Source organism: Phoca vitulina, unplaced genomic scaffold (genome assembly GCF_004348235.1).
Source record: "Phoca vitulina isolate PV1807 unplaced genomic scaffold, GSC_HSeal_1.0 scaffold25, whole genome shotgun sequence".
Classification (NCBI taxonomy): Eukaryota; Metazoa; Chordata; class Mammalia; order Carnivora; family Phocidae; genus Phoca; species Phoca vitulina.
In genome coordinates this window covers 38006138-38029166 of record NW_022589728.1, presented here as the reverse complement: position 1 = coordinate 38029166, position 23029 = coordinate 38006138, and the positions used below count along the sequence as shown (strand labels likewise).

General features: G+C 36.0%; 2 protein-coding genes across 3 annotated transcripts in view; one reads left to right on the top strand and one right to left on the bottom strand.

Annotated features, from left to right (window-relative positions):
- CUNH8orf88 (chromosome unknown C8orf88 homolog) overlaps nt 1-21800 on the top strand; it is a 44939-nt gene extending 23139 nt beyond the window's left edge. For both annotated transcript variants that reach the window (XM_032421995.1, XM_032421996.1), the window contains 2 exons: nt 17416-17522; nt 18946-21800. In XM_032421995.1, the coding sequence (XP_032277886.1) occupies nt 17416-17522; nt 18946-18969 (131 nt within the window). In that variant the 3' untranslated portion in view covers nt 18970-21800. The remainder of the gene's footprint in view (nt 1-17415; nt 17523-18945) is intronic.
- NECAB1 (N-terminal EF-hand calcium binding protein 1) overlaps nt 18642-23029 on the bottom strand; it is a 197189-nt gene continuing 192801 nt past the window's right edge. Inside the window, exon 13 of the mRNA XM_032421994.1 lies at nt 18642-22473. Coding sequence (XP_032277885.1) covers nt 22448-22473 — 26 coding nt within the window. The 3' untranslated portion in view covers nt 18642-22447. The remainder of the gene's footprint in view (nt 22474-23029) is intronic.

The following is a 23029-nucleotide window of genomic DNA, read 5'->3' as shown; positions in this document are numbered from 1 at the left end:
AAGAAAATACTACTAACAGTTAAGTATATGGCAACAAATTAGATAACCTAGGTTCAATAGAAAAATTACTAAAAACATAGAAATTAACCAAAACTTCCCTAAGACGAAATAGAATATCTAAATAAATATATAGCAAGTATGGGGATTGAATTTGTAATAAAAAATCTCCTAACAAAGAAAAGTACAGGACTTGATGGCTCCACTGGTGAATTCTACCAAACATTTAAAGAAGAATTAACACGACTTTCTCAAACTCTTCCAAAATATTGAAGAGGAACACTTCTCAACTATCCTGTTAGGCCAATATTACTCTGATACCAAAGCCAGACAAAGACATCATATGAAAAGAAAACTACAGCTCAGTAATCCTTAGAATATAGGTACAAAAATACCAGTAAACCAAACCTAGCAGCAGGAAAAAACATCTTTTTCATTCATTCATTTTTAACTTATTTTTGTGATTGGATCTAAAGTGAGTATCTTGAGACAGCATATAATTGGATCATATTTTTAATCCATTCCTCCAATCTCTGCCCTTTAATTGGAGTGCTTATGACTGACATTTAATTGAAATTATTTAATAAGGAAGGACTAATTTCACCCATTTTGCTGTTTGTCTTCTATAAGTCTTATATCTTTTTTGTTTTTCATTTCCTCCATTTCCTCCATTAATGCCTTCTTTTGTGTTTAATAGATCCTACTTCATCATTTTTATTTCCTTTTTTATCCCTTATTATATATTTTGAAGTTATTTTCCTAGTAGTTACACTGGGGAATTACTTAATTCACAACAATCTAGTGTGAATATCAATTTAGTTTCAATATTATACAAAACTTTCCCCTATATAGTTTCATCCCACCTTACAATGCCATTGTCACAAATTCCATCTTCAAATGTTGTATAATCTATTAACCTAGATTTATAATTCTGCAATTTTATGTATTTGTCTTTCAAGTCATATAGAAATAAAGGGGAGTTACATCCAAAAATTCATTGATATTAGTTTTTAACTGGCCAATGTAGATAGGCTTACTGGTGTTTACTTCTCAATGTGGATTCCAGTTACTTTATACTTTCTTATTTCAGCTTAAAGGATTCCTTTTAGCATTTTTTCTAAGGCAAAGATTGTCTTATAACAGTTTGCTTATAATGCATCTCAGTGTTAACCTCTTTGAGTGTATTCAATTTGTAGCTCATCGAGCTTCTTTGTTGTGTCAGTGCATGTATTTCATCAAATTGGGGAGTTTTCTGCCATTATTTCTTTAAATATTTTTTTTTGTCCTTTCTCTCTCCCCTCTCCTCCTGTGACTCCCATTATGCGTTTGTTGGTATTCTCGCTGTGCTCTCACAAGTATCTTAGGTTCTGTACATTCTTCACTTTTTTTTCTTTCTACTCCTCAGACTGGGTAATGTCAGTTGACTTTAAATTTGCTGACTCTTCTGCCTGCTCATATCTGCTATTGAACCATTCTAGTGAAGTTTTCATTTTGGTTATTGTACTTTTTTTTCCAGAATTTGTTTGGTTCCTTTTTATACTTTTTATTTTTTTATCGATATTTTCTTTTTGGCAAGACACTTTCTTATGGTTTCCTTTAGTTCTTTGAGCATACTTAAAATAGTTTATTTAAAGTCTTTCTCTTGGGCACCTGGGTGGCTCAGTTGTTAAGTATCTGCCTTTGGCTCAGGTCATGATCCCAGGGTCCTGGGACTGAGTCCCACATCGGGCTCCCTGCTCAGCGGGAAGCCTGCTACTCCCTCTCCCGCTCCCCCTGCTTGTGTTCCCTCTCTCGCTGTGTCTCTCTCTGTCAAATAAATAAATAAAATCTTTAAAACAATAAAGTCTTTCTCTAGTAAATCCAGTATCTCTGCATCCTCAGAGAAAGTTTCTATTAATTTCTCTTTTTCCTGTGTATGGGGCATACTTTCTTCATTCTTTGCATGCATTGTATTTTGTTGTTGTTTTTGAAAACTGAGTATTTTGAGTATAATGTATTAACTCTGGAAATCAGATTTTCTCCTTTTTGAAGGGTCTGTTGTTGCTGCTTGTTGTAATTTTGTTGTCTGTCTAGCGACTTTCGTGAACTAATGTTGTAAAGTCTATGTTACATGTGGGCCACTCACGTCTCTTTTGTGATATATTCATGGTCAGCTGATGATTTGGCAGAGAATTCCTTCAATACCTAAAACCAAAAAACAGAAAAGGAAAAAAAAACCTCTCCCAATCTTTGCATATGGCTTCTACATGTGTGTTGGGGTGTGCCTTTAGTAAGTACTGGATCGGGCAGTTTACAACTCTTCCTTTGACTTTACTTCTTGCTTCTGAGAAACTGGAAGGTCAGCCAGAGGTGACAGCTTAGGACCTTCTCAAGTCTTTCTATGAGCATGAGCCTAGCCTTTACATTGCATGTAGCCTTGTAGATTCCTAGGAACATCTGAGTCTTTCTGTGCCCTTTATTCCCCAAAGCATCTTTTCCCCTAATCTTTATTCCTAAGCTTTTTGGGTTTTCCTATTGTTTAATTGTTATTCCTTCTCCCAGGTGGAATTGGCTAATACATTTCTCTATAAATGTTTTGACAAATGGATTCAGATAGCAGCCTCAGGTCCAGGAGAGTTCTTAGGTGAGATAAAGGCAAGTCCTTTGAGATGGTTCTTTAGGGAGCCACCAGACAGGTCAAAATGAACAACCATAGTTCTCTGAGAATATGATTTGCACTGCTCTCTCCAGTACTGGGAACCTGTACCAGGAATGAGAGCAGTTGTTTTCAAGGCCATTGCCAAGCTGGACTGGGGGAGATGTTCTCAGGCAAGTTAAAATACTACAAAACTCGTTAGCAAATTTAGCTGTTCTTTTCTTTACTAAGCATCCCCCTGGTTTTGTAAGCTTTTGATTCCAGAAAAAGTTGGTTCTGGAAGTTTTTGATAGTTTGTTGCTTTGGTGGAGGGATAGACTTTTAGGGTTTCTTTCTTGGTTACTTTTGCTTGGTTACTTGCTTGTTTTCTTCTTTTCTCATTTACCTCCTCATTTTGCTCAGTGCATTTTCCAGGAGCTTCAAAAAAGGGTATTGGTTTGTGAATTCTTTGAATTTGTGTATTTGCAAAGGTACTAATTACATGCTTGATTGATAGTTTGGTTAGATAGAAAATTCCAGGTAGAATGAACCTCTAAAGTCAGACACAGAAGGTTGAATATTGTATGATTCCATTTATATAAAGTATCTAGAAAATGCAAATTCATAGAAAGAATGATTGCTTAGATGGGATTGAGAATGGAGAGTGACTACAAATGGGAATGAGGTATCAGATGGTAGTTGATATAAATATTCTAAAACTAGATTGTGGCAGTGATTTCCCAGCTCTGTAAATATACTAAAAATCATTCAGTTGCACACTCAAAAGGAATGAATTTTATAGTATGTGAATTATCCTTCAACAAAGCTATGGAGGAGGAGGAAAAGGAGAATTTGCAGAATGCTGCTTAGTAGTATTGTCAAAACTTGCCAAGTGAAACCTTCCTGAGGCAGGGAATGTCTTAAACCTCAGGAGGCTGTACTTTGGGAACACACATTCATACAGAACTAGCTGCGTTTTCATAGTATGGATTAAATATAAAATTTGATTAACAAAATTCTAGGTTGAAAATTATTTTCATTCTAAAATTTTAAGGCATTTAGCTTCATTTTCCAGCAGGCTGTATTAATTGGCTTTTAATTCTACAAAGTTCAGTGCCATTCAGGTCCCCAGTACTTACAAATGGCCTTGTTTTCTGTTCTTTTTGTTTTTGCTGTTATTGGCTTTGGAAGTATTTTGGATTATGTGTTTATCTTTGCTCTTCTAAATTTCCTTTGTGTAGGTTTTTTTCCCCTCAATTTTTTTTTTCTGGGAAGTTGGTGCACTTTGGTTCTTCTGATGTGGAATTTTGTGGATATTTCTTTGATAATTTTCTCATCTCCATCTTCTCTGTTTTCTTCCTGAAATGTCTATTATAGTCAGATATTAGTGATATTAGTCTACTTGATTCTCTAATTTTCTTTCTTATTTTCTATCTTCTCATTCTTTTGGTTTTGCTTCCTAATATAGCTTTCCCCAATTTCTTTATCTGGCAGCACAGTCCAGAGAACAACTTGTAATTGAGTATTAGCCATAAGTTCTTTTAAAAGCCACAAGTCATTCCCATCACTGGAAAATTCTCATTCAGCTTTTACATGTGGCACTACAGCAGCACCAGCTGCCCAGTCTCTTGCTCTTTCCCTCTCTTTTTCATTGTCTAAGTTCAGAAACCTTAGCCCCCAGTGCCTATTACTTTTTAAAAGAGTGGTGTACCCATCTTTGGGTGTACCCAAGAGTGGTGGATACCCATCACCACTTTATTGGGGCACCTGGGTGGCACAGTTGGTTTAAGCATCTGACTCTTGATTTCAGCCCAGGTCATGATCTCAGGGTCATGAGATCGAGCCCCGTGTCGGGCTCCCTGCTGGGTAGTCTGCTTAAGATTTTCTCTCCTCTCTCTCTGCCCCACTAAAATAAATAAATCTAACTAAACAAAAAAACAAAAAACCCAAACAGAAAGATTTTTACTGAGGAATGATTTACATACTATAAAATACACCATTTTAACTACTATAGTATACACTTTATTGTCTTTTTATGTAAATTTGCAGAGTTGTGTGACCATTAACACAATTTGGTTTTAGAACATACTTATCACCACAAAAAGAATCCTGTCCACATTTACAGTCAGCACCCATTCCCATACCACCCAGCCCCAGGCAACTAATATTAATCATTATCTCTATTGATTTGCCTTTTCTGGACACTTCATGTAAATGGAATCATACAAATAAATCTTTTACATAGGACTTCTTTCACTTAACATAATGTTTTTCAGGCTCATCTATGTTGTAGCACTTACCAGTAGTTCCTTCCTTTTTATTGTTGAGTAAGTATGTTCATTGTATGGCTATACCACATTTTGTTGATCTGTTTACCAGTTGATGGACATTTTTGTTGTTTTTAGTTTTGGAAAGCATGAATAATGTTCCTGTGAACATTCCTGTAAAAGTTTTTGTGTCGATACATTTTCATTCTCTTGGGTAGAAGTGGGATTACTGGGTCATATAGTAAATGTATGCCTAATTTCATGACAAATTTGTTCCAAGTGACTGTCACCAGCAATATCTGGAAATTCTAGTTGTTTTTAGTCCTTGCCGACACTTCGTATTGACAATTCATGTGATTTTTTAGTTATAGCAATTCTAAGAGGTCCTGGTTTCCCAAGTGCTATAAACCCAGCAATTTCACTACTGGTTTTCTACCAAAGAGAAATGAGAAAAATGTATCCACACAAAAACATATCCATTTTATCCAAGTTGTCAAATGTTGGCTTAAAGTTATTCATAGTATCTTTTTTCTTTTTTTTTAAAATTTTTTATTGTTATGTTAATCACCATACATTACATCATTAGTTTTTGATGTAGTGTTCCATGATTCATTGTTTGTGCATAACACCCAGTGCTCCATGCAGAACGTGCCCTCTTTAATACCCATCACCAGGCTAACCCATCCTCCCACCCCCCTCCCCTCTAGAACCCTCAGTTTGTTTTTCAGAGTCCATCGTCTCTCATGGTTCGTCTCCCCCTCCAATTTCCCCCACTTCATTCTTCCCTTCCTGCTACCTCCTTCTTCTTTTTTTTTTTTTTTAACATATATTGCATTATTTGTTTCAGAGGTACAGATCTGTGATTCAACAGTCTTGCACAATACACAGCGCTCACCATAGCACATACCCTTCCCAGTGTCTATCACTCAGCCACCCCATCCCTCCCCCCCCCCCCCCCACTCCAGCAACCCTCAGTTTGTTTCCTGAGATTAAGAATTCCTCATATCAGTGAGGTCATATGATACATGTCTTTCTCTGATTGCCTTATTTCGCTCAGCATAACATCCTCCAATTCCATCCACGGCGTTGCAAATGGCAAGCTCTCATTCCTTTTGATGGCTGCATAATATTCCATTGTATCTATATACATCATCTTCTTTATCCATTCATCTGTTGATGGACATCTTGGCTCTTTCCACAGTTTGGCTATTGTGGACATTGCTGCTATAAACATCGGGGTGCACGTACCCCTTTGGATCCCTACATTTGTATCTTTGGGGTGAATACCCAGTAGTGCAATTGCTGGATCGTAGGGTAGCTCTATTTTCAACTTTTTGAGGAACCTCCATACTGTTTTCCAGAGTGGTTGCACCAGCTTGCACTCCCACCAACAGTGTAGGAGGGTTCTCCTTTCTCCGCATCCCCTCCAACATCTGTCATTTCCTTGTTAATTTTAGTCATTCTGACTGGTGTGAGGTGATATCTCATTGAGGTTTTGATTTGGATTTCCCTGATGCCGAGCGATGTTGAGTACTTTTTCATGTGTCTGTTGGCCATGTGGATGTCTTCTTTGGAAAAATGTCTGTTCATGTCTCCTGCCCATTTCTTGATTGGATTATTTGTTCTTTGGGTGTTGAGTTTGATAAGTTCTTTATAGATTTTGGATACTAGCCCTTTATCTGATATGTCATTTGCAAATAGCTTCTCCCATTCTGTCGGTTGTCTTTTGGTTTTGTTGACTGTTTCTTTTGCTGTGCAAAAGCTTTTTATCTTGATGAAGTCCCAATAGTTCTTTTTTGCCCTTGCTTCCCTTGCCTTTGGCGATGTTTCTAGGAAGAAGTTGCTGTGGCTGAGGTCAAAGAGGTTGCTGCCTGTGTTCACTTTAGGATTTTGATGGACTCCTGTCTCACATTTAGGTCTTTCAATCATTTGGAGTCTATTTTTGTGTGTGGTGCAAGGAAATGGTCCAGTTTCATTCTTCTGCATGTGGCTGTCCAGTTTTCCCAATACCATTTGTTGAAGAGACTTTTTTCCATTAGACATTCTTTCCTGCTTTGTCGAAGATTAGTTGACCATAGAGTTGAGGGTCCATTTCTGGGCTCTCTATTCTGTTCCATTGATCTATGTGTCTGTTTTTGTGCCAGTACCATACTGTCTTGATGATGACAGCTTTGTAATAGAGCTGGAGGTCCGGAATTGTGATGCCGCCAGCTTTGCTTTTCTTTGTCAACATTCCTCTGGCTATTCGGGGTCTTTTCTGGTTCCATACAAATTTTAGGATTATTTGTTCCATTTCTTTGAAAAAAGTGGATGGTATTTTGTTGGGGATTGCATTGAATGTGTAGATTGCTCTAGGTAGCATTGACATCTTCACAATATTTGTTCTTCCAATCCATGAGCATGGAACATTTTTCCATTTCTTTGTGTCTTCCTCAGTTGCTTTCATGAGTATTTTATAGTTTTCTGAGTACAGATTCTTTGCCTCTTTGGTTAGATTTATTCCTAGGTATCTTATGGTTTTGGGTGCAATTGTAAATGGGATCGACTCCTTAATTTCTCTTTCTTCTGTCTTGTTGGTGTATAGGAATGCCACTGATTTCTGTGCATTGACTTTATATCCTGCCACTTTACTGAATTCCTGTATGAGTTCTAGCAGTTTTGGGGTGGAGTCTTTTGGGTTTTCCACATAAAGTATCCTATCATCTGCAAAGAGTGAGAGTTTGACTTCTTCTTTGCCGATTTGGATGCCTTTTATTTCTTTTTGTTGTCTGATTGCTGTGGTTAGGACTTCTAATACTATGTTGAATAGCAGTGGTGAAAGTGGACATCCCTGCCGCGTTCCTGACCTTAGGGGGAAAGCTCTCAGTTTTTCCCCATTGAGAATGATATTCGCTGTAGGTTTTTCATAGATGGCTTTTATGATATTGAGGTATGTCCCCTCTATCCCTATACTCTGAAGAGTTTTGATCAAGAAAGGATGCTGTACTTTGTCAAATGCTTTTTCTGCATCTCTTGAGAGGATCGTATGATTCTTGTTCTTTCTTTTATTAATGTATTGTATCACGTTGATTGATTTGCGGATGTTGAACCAATCTTGCAGCCCAGGGATAAATCCTACTTGGTCGTGGTGAATAATCCTTTTAATGTACTGTTGGATCCTATTGGCTAGTATTTTGGTGAGAATTTTTGCATCCATGTTCATCAAGGATATTGGTCTGTAATTCTCCTTTTTGATGGGGTCTTTGTCTGGTTTTGAGATCAAGGTAATGGTGGCCTCATAAAACGAGTTTGGAAGTTTTCTTTCCATTTCTATTTTTTGGAACAGTTTCAGAAGAACAGGTATTAATTCTTCTTGAAATGTTTGGTAGAATTCCCCTGGGAAGCCATCTGGCCCTGGGCTTTTGTTTGTTGGGAGATTTTTGATGACTGCTTCAATTTCCTTAGTGGTTATAGGTCTGTTCAGGTTTTCTCTTTCTTCCTGGTTCAGTTTTGGTAGTCGATACATCTCTAGGAATGCATCCATTTCTTCCAGGTTATCTAATTTGCTGGCATAGAGTTGCTCATAATATGTTCTTATAATTGTTTGTATTTCTTTGGTGTTGGTTGTGATCTCTCCTCTTTCATTCATGATTTTGTTGATTTGGGTCATTTCTCTTTTCTTTTTGATAAGTCTGGCCAGGGGTTTATCAGTCTTGTTAGTTCTTTCAAAGAACCAGCTCCTAGTTTCGTTGATCTGTTGTACTGTTCTTTTGGTTTCTATTTCATTGATTTCTGCTCTGATCTGTATTATTTCTCTTCTCCTGCTGGGTTTAGGCTTTATTTGCTGTTCTTTCTCCAGCTCCTTTAGGTGTAGGGTTAGGTTGTGTACTTGAGACCTTTCTTGTTTCTTGAGAAAGGCTTGTATTACTATATACTTTCCTCTTAGGACTGCCTTTGCTGCATCCCAAAGATTTTGAACATTTGTGTTTTCATTTTCATTGGTTTCCATGAATTTTTTTAATTCTTCTTTAATTTCCTGGTTGACCCATTCATTCTTTAGCAGGATGCTCTTCAGCCTCCATGTATTTGAGTTCTTTCTGACTTTCCTCTTGATTGAGTTCTAGTTTCAAAGCATTGTGGTCTGAAAATAGGCAGGGAATGATCCCAATCTTTTGGTATCGGTTGAGACCTGATTTATGACCTAGGATGTGATCTATTCTGGAAATGTTCCATGGGCACTAGAGAAGAATGTGTATTCCATTGCTTTGGGATGGAATGTTCTGAATATGTCTGTGAAGTCCATTTGGTCCAGTGTGTCATTTAAAGTCTTTATTTCCTTGTTGATCTTTTGCTTAGATGATCTGTCCATTTCAGTGAGGGGGGTGTTAAAGTCCCCCACTCTTATTGTATTGTTGTCAATGTATTTCTTTGCTTTTGTTATTAATTGCCTTATATAATTGGCTGCTCCCATGTTAGGGGCATAGATATGTACAATTGTTAGATCGTCTTGTTGGATAGACCCTTTAAGTAGGATATAGTGTCCTTCCTCATCTCTTATTATAGTCTTTGGTTTAAAATCTAATTTGTCTGATACAAGGATTGCCACCCCAGCTTTCTTTTGGTGTCCATTAGCATGGTAAATGGTTTTCCACCCCCTCACTTTCAATCTGGGGGTGTCTTTGAGTCTAAAATGAGTCTCTTGCAGACAGCATATCGATGGGTCTTGTTTTTTTATCCAATCTGATAGCCTGTGTCTTTTGATTGGGGCATTTAGCCCATTTACATTCAGGGTAACTACTGAAAGATATGAATTTAGTGCCATTGTATTGCCTGTAAGGGGACTGTTACTGAATATTGTCTGTGTTCCTTTCTGGTCTATGTTGCTTTTAGGCTCTCTCTTTGCTTAGAGGACCCCTTTCAATATTTCTTGTAGGGCTGGTTTCGTGTTTGCAAATTCCTTTAGTTTTTGTTTGTCCTGGAAGCTTTTTATCTCTCCTTCAATTTTCAATGACAGCCTAGCTGGATATAGTATTCTTGGCTGCATATTTTTCTCATTTAGTGCTCTGAATATATCCTGCCAGTCCTTTCTGGCCTGCCAGGTCTCTGTGGATAGGTCTGTTGCCAGTCTAATGTTTCTACCATTGTAGGTTACATATCTCTTCTCCCGAGCTGCTTTCAGGATTTTCTCTTTGTCTCTGAGACTCGTAAATTTTACTATTAGATGGGGTGTTGACCTATTTTTATTGATTTTGAGAGGGGTTCTCTGTGCTTCCTGGATTATGATGCTTGTTTCCTTCCCTAAATTAGGGAAGTTCTCTGCTGTAATTTGCTCCAATATACCTTCTGCCCCTCTCTTTCTTTCTTCTTCTTCTGGGAATCCAATTATTCTAATGTTGTTTCGTCTTATGGTATCGCTTATCTCTCGAATTCTGTCCTCATGATCCAGTAGTTGTTTATCTCTCTTTTTCTCAGCTTCTTTATTTTCCATCATTTGGTCTTCTATCTCACTGATTCTCTCTTCTGCCTCATTTATCCTAGCAGTTAGCGCCCCCATTTTTGATTGCACCTCATTAATAGCCTTTTTGATTTCAACTTGGTTAGATTTTAGTTCTTTTATTTCTCCATAAAGGGTTTCTCTAATAAATTCCATGCTTTTTTCAAGCCCAGCTAGTATCTTTAAAGTCATGATTCTGAACTCTAGATCCGACATCATACTAATGTCCGTATTGAGTAGGTCCCTGGCAGTCGGTACTACCTCTTGTTCTTTTTGTTGAGGTGATTTTTACCGTCTTGTCATTTTGTCCAGAGGAGAATAGGTGCATGAGACAACAAAATGCTAACAGGGTAACAACATCCCCAGAAAATATACTCTAAACAAATCAGAAAAGAACTGAAGCTGGGGGAAAAGAGAGGGAAAGAAAGAAAAAAGAAAAAGAAAAAGAAAAATATAAAAACAAACAAAAACAGAACAAAACAAAAAAAAACAGAATATGATCAAATATGATCAGGCTGGTGCATAGATCTGTTCCACACACTAGATTTTGGGTTTATTTTGGTCTGTTAGAAGAAAGTTCCTTCCAAAATTTTAAAGAAAGAAAAACTTATATATGTACAAAAATAAGGGTTGATATGATGCAGGGATGGAATATGACTGTAAAGATGAAAATTATAAAAAATTTTATAAAAGGAATTGGTAAGTTTTTTGAAAAAGAAAGAGGATTTTTTTAAAAAAGGGGAGAGAATGTGATCAGGCAGAAGAGTAGAACAAAACCATACACTAGAGATTTAGGGTATATTTTGATCTGTTAGAAGAAACTATCTCAAAATTTTAAGGAGAGAACAACTTATATATATATGCCAAAAATAAGGGTAACTACTATGAAGGGATAGAATATGACGCTAAAAATGAAAAATAAAAATTTTTTTTAAAAAGGGATTGATAAGATGTTGGTTGAAAAAGGGAAAAAGAAAAATTAAAAAAAAATAAAGACAGTTAAAAAAAAGATTAACTTTGAAAGACTAAAGAATCATGGTAAAAAAGCCATGGATTCTATGTGCAGTATTCCCCTAGCACTGGAGTTCTGCCGTTCTCATTGATGGGTAAACTTGGTCTTGGCTGGCTGTTCTCACTGATCTTCTGGGGGAGGGGCCTGTTGCCGTGGTTCCCAAATGTCTTTGCCGGGGGCGGAATTGCCCCACCCTTGCCGGTCAGGGCTAAGTAATCTGCTCAGGTTTGCTCTTGGGAGCTTTGTTCCCTGCAAGCTTTCTGTACAGCTTTGGAGGCTGAGAGTGAAAATGGCAGCCTCCCAATCTCCGCCCTGGAGGAGCCGAGAACTTGTGGCCCGCTCCTCAGCGAGCCCCCAGAGAAAAGCAGTCAATTACTCCCCTCTCCCAGGTCTCCGGCAGCACTCCGTGCTCAACTGGCCTGTGACCAAGCGTTTCTATCTCTGGCACCCGACCCCGTGTGGAGTCTCCAAACCCAGCAGATCACTGCGGTGGGCTCCCGCGCTGCTCCTCCCAGGGGAGGAAGGGGAGTCTACCCGGATCTGCCCCTTGTTGGGCCCCTGCTGGAGGAGCAGTGGCCCGACTGTGCCGCGGATCACGGTTTATGGCAACCCCGAGCTGGGAGCCCGCGCCTTGGCTCCGTCTCTGCAGCCGGCTTCCCTGCTCTGATACCTGGGAGCTCTGCCGCACTCAGGCACCCCCGGTCTTTCTGTGACCCGAGGGTCCTGAGACCACACTGTCCCAGCGAGGGTTCCACCCCCCGCTTAGCCACTGGAGCGACGTCCCTCAGCGGAGCCGACTTCTAAAAGTTCCGATTTTGTGCTCTGCGGCTCTATTATTTGTCAGAAGTGGCCGCCGGAGGCCCCCTCCCCCGCCGTCTATCCTCCCGAATATTGCCTCGGATTCACTTCTCCTCTCGTCCTACCTTCCAGAAAGTGGTCGCTTTTCTGTTCAGAGTTGTTGCTATTCTTTTCTTTGATCTCCTGTTGAGTTTGTAGGTGTTCAGAATGGTTTGATCCCTATCCAGCTGAATTCCTGAGACCAGACGAAATCCAGGTCTCCTACTCCTCCGCCATCTTGCTCCACCCCTCGTATCTCTTTTTTTCTATTTAACATCTACAATCTGTGGTCAACCCCTTTTTTTTTAAAAAAAAATTATGTATTTTAGAGAGGGAGAAAGAGCCGGGGGCAGGGGTGCAGAAAGAGGGGCAGAGGGAGAGGGGAGAGAGAATCTTAAGCAGAGCCCGACATGGGGCTTGATCCCATGACCCTGAGATTTTGACTTGAGCCAAAACCAAGAACAGGACACTTAATTGTGCCACCCAGGTGCCCCTGGACAACCCGTTTTTGATCCTTGGCATTTGTTTTTTGTGTGCTTTTCTGCATCAATTAATCTAGCCTAAGATTTGTCAAATTCATTTCTCTTTTTCAAAGAACCAGCTTTTGCATTTTAATTTTACATATTTTCTATTTTGGTGATATCTACTTATAAATTTCTTTCTTATACTTAAGGTTTAGTTCTTCTTTTTCTAGCATTTTAAAATGGATTGTCAGGTCATTTGTTGTAGATATATCTTATAAGAATTTATAAATTTCTATTGGAGCACCACTTTAGATGTACTCCACAAATTTTGGTGTATAGTGTCATTCACTTTAAAATATTTTTAATTTCCTCATTAATTTATCTTTGACTTGTGAGTTATTTTAAAGTATGTTATTTAATTTCTAAGATACTTGAAGTTTTTCTGGATTTATTATAGATTTCTTAATTTTGTTATCAGAGAATATAGTGTGTATGATTTCAAGTCTCAAATTTATTTTTTTTAGCATTGTTTTATTGAAACACAATTGACATATACATTATATTAGTTTCAGGTGTACGACATAATGATTCAAAATTTGTATATATTGGGAAATGACCATCTCAATAAGTCTACTTAACATCTGTCACCATACATATTTCCAATTTTTTTATCTCCTGTTGTACTCTCTTGGCAACTTTCATATGTGTGGTACAATATTATTAACTACAGTCACCATGGTGCATATTATCCCCATGACTTACTTATTTTATAACTGGAAATTTGTACCTTTTTACCACATTTCCCCACTTTGCACATGTTCCACCTCCTGACTCTGGCAACCTCCAATTTGTTCAGTGACCTTAGTTAAGATTCCACATATAAGTGAGGTTGTGCTGTATTTGTCTTTCTCCATTTGACTTCTTTCACTTCACTTAATACTCTCTAAGTTCATCCATATTGTCACAAATGGCAAGATTTCATTCTTTTTTATGGTTGGGTAATACTCTTGTGTGTATGTGTGTATATACACACCACATTTTCTTTATCCATTCCTATATCAGTAAACAGGTTGCTTCCATACTTTGGCTATTGTAAATAATGCTGCAGTGAACGTGGGGGTACATTATGTTTTTGAATTAGTGTTTTTGTTTTCTATGGGTAAATATCCAAAGTGGAATTGCTGGATTTTCTATTTCTATTTTTATTTTTTTTGAAGAACCTTCAATACTGTGTTTCATAGTGGCTGTACCAGTTTACATTATTTTCTCCATATCCTTGTCAATGTTTGCTATTTTTTGTCTTTTTGATATACTAGCTATTTTGACTGGTGTGAAGTGATAGGTCATTGTGGTTTTGATTTATATTTCTCTGATGCTTGAATGTTGAGCATATTTTCATGTGTCTTTTTGCCATCTGTATGTCTTCTTTGGAAAAATGTCTATTCAGGTTCTCTGACCAATTTTAATTGGATTTATTTTGGTGTTGAGTTGTAGAGTTCTTTATATATTTTAGATATTAACCCCTTATCAGTGTATCATTTTCAAATATCTTCTGTTTGGTAGGTTGTCTTTTAATTTTGTTGGTTTCTTTTGCCTTGCAAAAGCTTTTTAATTTGATGTAGTCCCAATTGTTTATTTTTGCTTTTGTTTCCCTTGCCTAATGAGACAGGTCTAAAATAATATTGCTAAGACTGAGGTCCAAGAGATTACTACCTTTATTTTATTTTAGGAGTTTTATGGTTTTAAGTCTTACTTTTAGCTCTTTCATCCATTTTGAGTTTATTTTTGTGTGGTATAAGAAAGCAGTCAAGTTTCATTCTTTTATATATTGCTGTCCAGTTTTCCAGCACCGTGTTGAGTGTTTTTTTTTTTTTTTAAAGATTCTCTTTATTTGAGAGAGAGTGGTCAGAGCACGCGCGGGGGGTGGGGTGGTGCTTGGCAGAGGGAGAGGGAGAAGAAGACTCCCTGCTGAGTGGGGAGCCTGACGCAGTGCTCAATCCTAAGCCGAAGGCAGACACTTAACCAACTGAACCACCCAGGTCCCCCTTGAAGAGACTGTCTTTTCCCCATTGTGTATTTTTGACTCTTTATCATAGATTAATTGACAATATAAGTGTGGGTTTGTTTCTGGGCTTCCTGTTCTGTTCCATTTGATCTCTAGGTCTTTTTTTGGAGCGGGTACCATAATGTTTTCATAGCTTTCTAGTATAGTTTGAAATTGGAGTGTGATTCCTCTAGTTTTGTTCTTTGTTCAAGATAGATTTGACTGCTCATGGTCTTTCTTGGTTCCACATGTTTTAGGATTTTTTTTGTTGTTGTTCTAGTTCTGTGAAAAATGCCATTAATATTTTAGTAGGGATTGCATTAAATCTGTAAATTGCTTTGAGTAATATGAACATTTTAACAATATCAATTCTTCCAGTCCATGAGCATGGAATATCTTTCCATTTATTTGTATCATCTTCAGTTTCTTTCATCAATGTGCTATAGTTTTTAGAGTATAGGGTTTTTTACCTCCTTGGCTAAATTTATTCCTATTTTATTTTTCTAATGCAGTTGTAAATGGGATTGTTTTCTTAATTTGTCTTCCTGTTAATTTGTAATTAGTGTATAGAAACATAATAGATTTCTGTATTTTAACTGTATTCTGCATCTTACTGAATTCACTTAGAGGTTTTTTATGGAGTCTTTAGGGTTTTCCATATAAAGTATCATGTCATCTGCAAATAGTGACAGCTTTACATCTTCCTTACCAATTTGGATGCTTTGTATTACTTGTCTGATTGTTGTGGCTATGATTTCCTGTATTATGCTGAATAAAAGTGACAAGAGTGGATATCCTTGTCTTGTTCCTGATCTTAGAGAATGGAGCACTGGGTGTTATATGCAAGCAATGAATCAGGGAACACTACATCAAAAACTAATGATGTAATATATGGTGATTAACATAACATAATAAAATTTAAAAAAAAAGCTTTCAACTTTTACCATTGCGTATGATTTTAACTGTGGGTTCATCCTACTTGGGTTTTATTATGTTGAGGGATGTTTCCTCTGTACCCACTCTGATCTATTTAATGTATAGTTGAATTTTGTTTGCTAATATTTTGTTGAGGATTTTTGCATCTATGTTAATCAAGGCCTGAATTTTTTTGTGGCATTCTTTGAGAAAAGGATGTATCAGGGTAATGCTAGTCTCATGAGTTTAGAAGAGTTTGGAAGAGTTTCAGAAGGATTGGTCTTAATTCTTGTTTGAATGTTTGGTAGAATTCGTCTGGTCCTGGATTTTTGTTTGTTAGGAGGTTTTTGATTACTGATACAATCTCCTTACTAATAATTTGTTCAGATTTTCTCTTCTCTGAAAATGTCTTTTAACCTCACATGATTCAATCTCACACGACTACCCTTTACTTCAGATGACAATTGCAAGTAGTAGGTCCCCAGATTATTCAAAACTTCTGTCCAACTTGGCTATAAATTAGAGGTTAAGTGTCCCTTCTTGGACTTGATCATTTGCTAGAACAGCTCACAGAACTTAGGGAAAACTAACACTTAACCAGTTTATTATATAATAAAAGATATGATAAAGGATACAGATGACGAACCAAATGAAGAGATACATAGGGCGAGATCTAGAAGAGTCCCAAGTGCAGGAGCTTCTGTCCCTGTGGAGTTGGGGTGTTCCACCCTCCTGGTACATGGATGTGTTTATCAACCCAGAAACTCTCCAAACCCCATACTTTGGGGATTTTTATGGAGGCATCATCATGTGGCATGATCAATCATTAACTCAATCTCTAGCCCTTCCCCTTCTAGGAAGAGGTTGGGGGTAGGACTGAAAGTCTCAAGCTTCTAATCATGGCTTGATCTTTCTGTTGACCAACCTCTGTCCAGGGCCCACCAAAAGTCACCTCATTAGAACGAAGGTCATTTCTGTCACCCAGGAAAATTCAAGGGATTTAAGAGCTCTATGTCCGGAAGTAGGGTCAAAAACCAAATCCTAGAACAAAAGATGCTCCTAAGTACTCTTATCATTTAAAGAAATTACAAGGGTTTTAGGAGCTTTGTGCAAGGAACCAGAGATGGAGATAGGTAGGTATTTTTTTCTGTTTCACAGTACGGGATTCTAGCTTGTCAGTTCTTTTCTATTAGCACTTTAAAGATATTGCTCTGCTGTTTCTGGCTCAGCAAGTGATCTTTTATGGTGACAGTTTCTGATGAGAAATATGCAGATATTTGAAGCATTGTTTTTATTCTCCTTTAAAGATAGGGACCCTGTCTTGGATCTTTTTCACCATTACCTAGCACATCTCTGATATGTAGATGTACAATAAATTTTTCTTGAATTTATTTTGATTGTATTACATCTTAAGCCTGTCTAGTCTTAATTTAATTAGGGTTCTATTTTGGCAGGATCGGAATTGCCCAACATGTATTATTGCCGTTAAATTTTATAAGATCCCTTCACTAGATATGAATAACCAGATGAAAGAAACCATTGCATTACTGATTTTTTGAAATGTTTCTCTCCCAATTTTCCTTCATTACCTGGCTTCCTTTCCATGTAAAAGGAAAAAAGGAGGCAGTAGATACTTACCAAAATTATTTGCTCTCTTCTCTTTTGCATAGAAACTACTCATCGCTTTATAAAATAATGGACTATTAAGGGACATTCAGAAAACAATGAGCCAAAAAGTGTTCTGGGAGAGTTCTTTATTTTATAACATTAATCTTATGTTTAATATCTATAGAGAGAATTAAATACAGCAGAGATTTCCTGTTGAAGCTCTCAAGTGTTTCCATCTGCAGAAAAAAACCAGACTTTCTGCCTGATCATCCCATTGTACTTCAAAAACCAGTAAGTAGTTCTAATTTTGTATTAATTCTAAAATATTTGTCTTTAGTATTTTCACTGGATTCTCTCCCTAGATTTTAAATCTTATTGTGGAATATAATTCAGAAAAGCAGGTAAATCTAAATGTATAATATAACCAATTACTGTAAGTAATTACCATGCTGGTCAAGAAACAGAATGGAATTCTATTTTAAGAAATATTTTTTTCCATTGAAAGATAGAACCTAAAAGTTGTATTGTTTTTCATTTAAGTTCTGTAATCCATCTGCAGTGATTTTACTGTATGATGTAAGGTAGGGGTCAAGTTTTATTTTTTTCTACATGGATATCTAGTCATCCTAGCAATATTTACTGAAAGGACAGTCCTCTGCCACCTTTGTGGCAATATATGTGTGATCTGTTTCTGGGCCCTTTACTCTTCTCAGTTCGTCTTTTTATATAGTAAAACAAGTCACCCCACTTACTCTTTGGTGTGTTTTTGCTGTTCTTAGTGCTTTATATTTGTGTCACTGCATCAAATTTCATCAAAATAAATACAATAAATACACCTCTTTTAGCCCATTGATTGGAAACTGACAGGAGTTTTGGTATCAGGCTTGGGTTAAAATTGTAGCTTCACCTTGTGTTCTAGTATACCGCTCAAACTTAAGTCACTTAACCTTGAACCTCAGTTTTGTGATTGCCGATGAGGTTGGATAATGTATAGAAGGACTTGGATAGTACTTAGCGTTCTCATTATGCACTTAGTAAATTGTCTATTTCCATTTTGACTAGAATTTAGAGTTTTCACAAACTTTTTTTATATGGGTAAAAGTATTCTATTGAGATGAACTCAGAATATAAGTATGCTGAGAGTGGCTCAAATAACATACCACCCGTGCTCTCCATTTTTGGGATTTCTAACCCTTTGGAATACAAAGCCTCTTTTCCTCTTAAAACTGCCTAACTTGTAGAACTTTTAAGCAGAAATTTAAGTTCCTTTCATAACCTTGCACACAGGAATATTTTATCATCATGAAAAATGTTAATGATGATAGGAAAATTTTCCCACCTGTTCAGAAAAAAAATCTTAGGAGTATGTATGAATAAAGTTAACTTGAGTGCTATATAAAATATGGTCACTTTTTCATTTGCAGACTTATTTATTTTGTAAATAAAATTTTGACATATTATTTTGAACACGCCAGGTACCACAACAGCAGAACAGGTTTGGAATACAATCTAGTATATTTAAAAATGAATTACATATTTTTTAAACATAGAACTGTTTTGACAAATTCCAGTTACTTTAATACTTTCTATGGTAACATGCATTTAAGATCTGTAAACACTTAATAGGATCACAGTATTTGGTTTGATAAACTAAGTAGTAAAAACTGTATTTATTCAAATTAATTGATAAATTAACTTTTCTTCTATGTTACAGGAAAACCACCAAAGTTTTAAGTAGCATTTTAAGAACAGATGAATTTGAAGATAAAGAATTATTCGTTTTCTATTTTGGACACCTGCAAATGAAGTGGATCTAGTAACAATAACTGTAATGGACTGTGACAATTCAGTTTATTTTTAATTTTGATGGTTGGGTATTTGGTTTCTCCTAAAATGAGAAAGATATTTTAAAAAATAAAGGATTTTCTAATCAGTTTCAGCTTTGCAGGCAGTTTCCTGCATAAATTGGAAAGTAACACTGGAAAGTAAGAATTTGGTTAGTAAAGTGGGAAGGCTGTATTTATAATTTGCATGCTACTTGCAATTTTTTTTCATCTCTTGTAATAATGGAATGGAAATGTAAGCTGTAAAGATTCTCAAATATAAAGTATTTGCTATGATGTATATATGGCACATAATTTCTTGTTGCTTTTAAAGTTGGCTTTTGTTCTGTTTTCCACTGATTTCCTACCAGCACTCTGAAAGGATCTTCACAGTCTCTCCAGAGGCTTAAAATGACCCAGGATGTTCAATGCATAGTTCTCAATGACAGGAAGGAGAATATTTTAATAGGTATTTCTTTGGTCTCTAGGTTTTTGATAAAATTGTTTAAGATTCATAATTACTAACAGAGATTGACAGTTTGGAAACAATGAAACTTAAGGTGAAAAATAGCTGCTACTTGTCTGTAATCACACCCCATGAACAGAAGTTGGGCAATTGCAAAATAAAACTGATATTTTTATTTCCAAAAAAGGAAAAATTTAGGCATTTGCAAATAACTGAGGTACATTGTTTCAATTCTATAATTTATGACAAGAACATGTATGGATGAAGAATTTGGGGGCTAAACTTTTAGCTCCTAGAAATTTTATATAATAAATCTCCTGCATTTTGTCACTCTGGATGTTACTATTGAAAAAAAGTTTCTTCCAGCATAGTGTCAAAAAAAATTGCTGATATAAAGGTAAGTGTAAACTCTCCCTACTTCTATTGTCTCAGATCCCCAGGTCTACTGGCAAGGCATTCAAGACCATCATTTGGCAGAAAGTTTATCATAAACTGAATTCTGAACTCCTAAAACCACTGGTCTTTGGGCTTGTTACCTGGATTCAAGCTTTAGTCCATGGTAGGCTTCCCATTTTGGTCTTTTAGTACACTACTTTTTATTACTTTGTTCCCCAGAAATTTTTGTTTTGTAAATAGGGAAAAAAAATACAGTAAAACCATAAATTTATGGGTTACTTAAAAATGATACATTTAAACCTAGGGCCCAGATTTTTCATTTATTTTTTGTCCTATTTTCCCTTTATATTATTGTAGGTTCCAGTGTGTATATATGTATATACACACACACACAATTTATGTATAATTTGTATAAGAGCTGGAGCCAGTATTAACATAATTAAATTGGTTTGCTTTATTATTTACCTATTCTCAAAGTTTTTTTTTTTTACTCTAGTTAAAAAAACGATGATAGAACCTATTCCAGTTTGGAATCTTTAGAGCCCTTCCGCTCAGCACTGTTACCGAGGGCAGAAACCTTTTTAAAGTCATACCACCATTGTACTTTGGAAACTGCCTCACACTTAAAAGACTTAGGTACTTTCTGAATCTAATATTGAAATATGTTTTGATTGGCTATAATTTGTATTTTTTGAAACCATTCATAACCAACCCTTTCAAGAAGAGTTTTAGGTCAAAAGTCACTGTATATAATCAGAGTGAGATTGCAAAGACTGTTATATTATCTGTTTGCCTTTGTACATATGTATAGCTTGTTTGAATAATCATTGTACATCTCCATTAATGTTCTCTGCTTTGTATATAAATTAAAAGAGTTGAGCCAGGTGTTGTTTCATAGTGTTTGTCATCTTTAGAAATGACCAGAGACAGACAGACAGACATATATATACACACACACATTTGTGTCTGTGTGTGTGTATATGTCAAAATTTACTGCCCTTGTCTCATAGAAGCTATGAAAACAATTTTTACTTAGATGGATGAGGACTGAGGGGTATACAAAGGTATACCTTTGATTGAAGCTAATATTCCATAAATTCATTTGAGAAAATATTTTAGGTCAAATTTTATATTTAAAAATATAATTTAGTTCAACCTTCTGAGTTTTCCCAACAGTAAAAAAAAAAAAAAAAATTACAGTTTTTCCTTGAAGACCTGTGGTTTCAAAGGAATTTGGACTATAGAATAACATGGTAACAAACTTCATATGCCCTGGATTTTTATTAGCAGCATTTATCAGAAGACATTTTATTAAAAATATATGAGCTTGTATAGCAAATATATTAGGTACACAGAACACACCAACTGTTCTGGTGAAACTAGAATGGTCATTCTAGTGTTGAAATTGGAAAAAAGTTTTCTGTCTAGTACCTTCCCTATTTTATTACTTCCTTAAAGTTTTGTGCTTGTTTTATATTTCTTCTTTGTTTACTGAGGTTAAAATTTTATTATTTAAATATTTTGAAATTATTATTTAAATGCAAATGTCTCTTTTTCATAAGAAAATTAGTCCTCTGGATCATATGCCAAAAAATTTGAATCAGATTTTCTCAAAGTAAAATTCTCCTATTTTCTTGATTTGTTGAACTTACATATAAGGGAATTATGATGCTAATAAATGATATAATGGTGTTACAGTACTAAATGGTACCCTATCACAGAATTGTTCACTTGTGAAAAACCAGTTTATAACCTGATAGGTATATAGAGTCTATAGATTACAGCCAAGACTGTTGTATGCTCATGTACTAACATTTTTTTTTTTTTTTTTAGCTTAAACAACAGAAAAGTGTTTTCTTACAGTTCTAGAGACTGGAAGTCCAAGATCAAGGTGCTAGCAAGGTTGATTTCTTCTGAGGCCTCTCCTGGCTGGCTGTTGGCACCTTCTTTCTGTGACCTCATGTGGCCTTTTCTTTGTGCACTTGCTGTCACTCTCTCTGCACATAAGGGCACCATGTTGGGTCACATACTAGCTTTTTCAGTAAAGTGAATACTCATAAGATCATGAGTTGGGAATGGAGTGAGCACTACCAAAGAATAAAGTTCATTCACAGAAAATCAGTTACTTAAAAATGACAAATCACTGATTTAACCTTGATAGTTTATGACAAATCTACAAAAGCTATATCCTATGCAGTGATACTCTAAAAGTTTCCACTTCAATTATTTTTTATCATTTCTTTTTCACAATTTTTTTCCTTTATGTGTACTTTTTTTCACATATTAGGATTTTGCCACTAAAGGGTTTTAGGTTACAATGTAGCAAAACAGCAAAAATTGAGAATAGTGAACTTCAAAAATTTAGCTAAACTTCACATGAAAGATATAGAAGACATTTTAGAAGAGTGCACATCTTAAATATATTAAACAAAAGTAGAGTAGATTGTAACTGCAGAGAATTTTCTAATTCACATTTTAGATAAGAATACTTGTTTTGCACTTAGAACCATAAAGAAAATGTCTAGGAACATCTAGTTGTTCAGGATCCACCATGAAGCTGAAAAGACAAAAACAACTATTATTAAATGAAAATAATTGCCAGGGTAAGTTAGTTCAAGGTGTAATCATTCTTAAAGAGACTATTTTCTCCCACCTTTAGTCTGCATAATTATCTTTCAAGTTAGTCACTATTTCCTATTTGAACCAAGATTGAACCCTTCCTATGCAATACTTGTACTAGATCTTTTGGCACTTGGTCATAGTCTGTTTTGTTTATGAATGGAGCTTATCTTGGCAATGAGATTATAAATGCCCTGAAGATGAAATCATGTTGTTTTAATCTACCCAGTACTGGCAGCAGTTTGGGAATGTAAAATACTTTTACATAACAATTTCAGAAAGATTGGGTATAAGCACGTGGATGTGTTTTAAATATTTTTTAGTATATATTGTAAGATTGAAAATGTTTTCACCAGTGAATATAAATATCCCAAAGACAAATCTATGGCAAAGAAGTAAGACTGGTGGAATGCTGTGAGAAACAGACAAATGGAAAGGACTGAAATTTGTTTGCAAATCTATTTAAGAGATATACTGGTTGGCAATAGATCTTA